We start from the raw sequence: 2,556 nt of genomic DNA on the forward strand, positions 1-2,556 counted from the left end.
AGGGGGCTGGAGGAAGGGGATGGGGCTGGAGAGAGGGGAGGGGGCTGCAGAGGAGGGGGCTGGAGGGGAGGACCCCTTGCTGGAAGCCCCCTCTTCAAACCCACCTCCTCTCTTTGAGTTACCCCCACCCCCACGGCAGCAGGAGCCGGAGCCTGTCCGGATGGGACAGCCGGGCGGGGAAAGCTGGGGTCCCGCCCCACCCGGGCAGGCGGTTATTCATTCATTCCTCCTGCATCCCCCGCCCCTTCCCCTCTCATCCGTCTGGCCGCTCCCTCCTTCAGCTCTTCCCCGCCAGCCTGTCCCGGGCCGAGGGGCAGACGTCCTGGCAGGGCTGGGGGTCGGGGCCTTTGCCCATCAGCGGAACAGAGCACCCCGAGGGCTGCCCTGACCCCACCCAGGCTCACGCGCGTTTCCAGGCCCGGTTGTCATGGCTTTTAAGCCTCACCCCAAGGCCGCTTCCCCACCCCCTGCTCCTATTGATCGCGGGTCGCCTCCATCCATCCCGGCGCGGCGAGCAGCGCGCTGCTGTGGGGAGCCGACACTCCGAGGCCCGGGGCTGGCAGGAGGCTGGGACTCGAAGCCCCCGCCCGGCTCTCTGCGCCTCCCGGATACTGCTGGTGCCACCTCGGATTACTCCGTTCGCGGGTCCCGCTCCTGGGGCGCTCGGGTCCCGCCCCGACCCCCTGCAGCCTGGGCAGAGCGCGCTGCGCCCCGCTGGACTCTATGCGGTCCCTCCACGCCAGCCCCGGCTCAGCCTGCGGGCTACTGGGGGCGCCCCCGCTGCGGAGGGCGAGGCATGGGCCTGGGCTGTGGGGAGCCGGGCGGGTCTGAGCCAGGAAAGAACCTCTTGGGAAACCCCAGGGTCGGGGTGGGGAGACACTGCCTCTCCTGCGCTGTCAGGAAGGGGGCGCTGGGCTGGTCCAGGCTGCTCTGGGAGGAGCAGGGGAAGGGGCCAGGCCTCTGCCCCGCTGCCCTCCAAGGAAAAGACCCCAGAGGCCAGGGAAGAAGGAAGAGCAGCCGCCGCCCCATTTCTGCCCTTCAGCGGGGAAGCGAGGCTGAGGGCGGCCACCTCTGCTTCCCCCTTCGGGAGCAGGGGGCCGGGAGAAAGGGGCCGCACCTGGCAGGGGTGTGCGGAGCATCTCCGGGGGCAGATTCCCCTGCGCCCTCCTGTCGTCTCCCCAAGGAACCTGGCACGCAGCCGCCTCCCCCCAGGAGTGCGCCTAGGGCGCGCGGGTCTCCGCTCCACATCCAGCTCGGCTCCTTCTCTTGCTTCCCCCCCGGGGGCGGCCGGCTCCTCCCGGCAAGCCGAGTTCTGTCCTGCGAGGCCGGTCGCCGGCGGAACCTCCGCTGGGCTGCTCGCAGGGCCGTGGCTGGCTCTGCTCCTGGTCCTGCCCGGAACTCTGTGCGCCTGCTTTTCCCTCTGCCCTCTCCTCTCACCCCACTGCTGTTAAGGGCCCGCTCCTCAGAGGGGACAGGCCTGCTTGGAGCTGGCCAAATTGGGATGTAGCTCCCCGCTCCCCGCCAGCGCAGAGGATGGTGGGATCCCGTCTAGAAAGGAGGTCAGGATTCTGAAAGCTTTACTCCCCTTGAATAATACTTTGCTCCCCCTAGATTCAAAGGGGCCATAATGAACCATGACTGCTCAATTTGAGTAGTTATCACTTCTAGTCCATGTCAACCTCTCCAGCACTGGGGGAAAGGTTGACTCCGGGGGCCTGGTGAGAGGCAGCAAGTCAAGATGGGGAACCTTTCCAGGAATCTCACACTGGGCCCATGGCCACCCTCAACCCAAGTCTCCTCTGGGGGGGTCCATGCTCAAATTCTTTGTCATGTTTTTAAAGTGCTAAATATGACTGTAGACAAAACATGGATGTTCGTTTCCATTTTTGTTTAACCCTTGGCTGAGAACCGATGTGGGGTATACATGTCTATACTGGAATTTGCAATGGTTAGTTAACGCACCTGAAAATACAAGAATCCAACTGGACACATACCTTCTATGTTCATTTTCCTCCTTCACCACAGCCATCAGCGTTCCTGGACTGAGAATAGAAACCTCACCATGGCTACACTCCATCTCCTCATTTCTTTCCCAGTTTAAAGTCACTGTGGGATGTGACAGGATTGCTGCAGATCATCTCCCTTCTGCACAAGGGTTTTATCGGGAGCCAAGCACGTGCCTTTTGACAGGGGAGGAGGAGAAAGTAGATGAAAGGAAATGGTGAGGGGCTCAGGTGAACTGATATTTTGGTTTGTAATTGAGCTGTTGGTTCATACAGGAGGAAAGTTATGTGTGGAGGAGACAGCAGAAGCAGGAGAGCTGCCTGGGGGTGGGTTTTTTAAATGAAAATACCTCCTTGATAAGGCCCCACTTAACGTGCCATATTGCAGAAATTGCAGCTTCCGCAATATTAGACTGTCACCGCAGGTTTGACAACAGAAGCCCCCCCCGTGCAGGGCTGACAGTGGAAGCCCCAGCCACCCTGGGGCTGAGAGAGGGAGCCCCCGCTCACGTGCCCAGTCCCCTATCTTCCTGATGCCTGCAATGCACACTGA

The 2,556-nt window shown here is 62.0% G+C and overlaps 1 protein-coding gene across 1 annotated transcript in view; it reads right to left on the minus strand.

The window, feature by feature from the left end:
* Positions 1-2,029, minus strand: part of XKR7 (XK related 7) — a 30,721-nt gene extending 28,692 nt beyond the window's left edge. The window contains exon 1 of the mRNA XM_026652743.1: positions 1,995-2,029. Within this exon, the coding sequence (XP_026508528.1) occupies positions 1,995-2,029 (35 nt within the window). The remainder of the gene's footprint in view (positions 1-1,994) is intronic.
* Between the last annotated feature and the right edge of the window lie 527 nt (positions 2,030-2,556).

Source organism: Terrapene carolina, unplaced genomic scaffold (genome assembly GCF_002925995.2).
Source record: "Terrapene carolina triunguis isolate 2854851 unplaced genomic scaffold, T_m_triunguis-2.0 Scaffold130, whole genome shotgun sequence".
NCBI classification, from domain to species: Eukaryota; Metazoa; Chordata; order Testudines; family Emydidae; genus Terrapene; species Terrapene triunguis.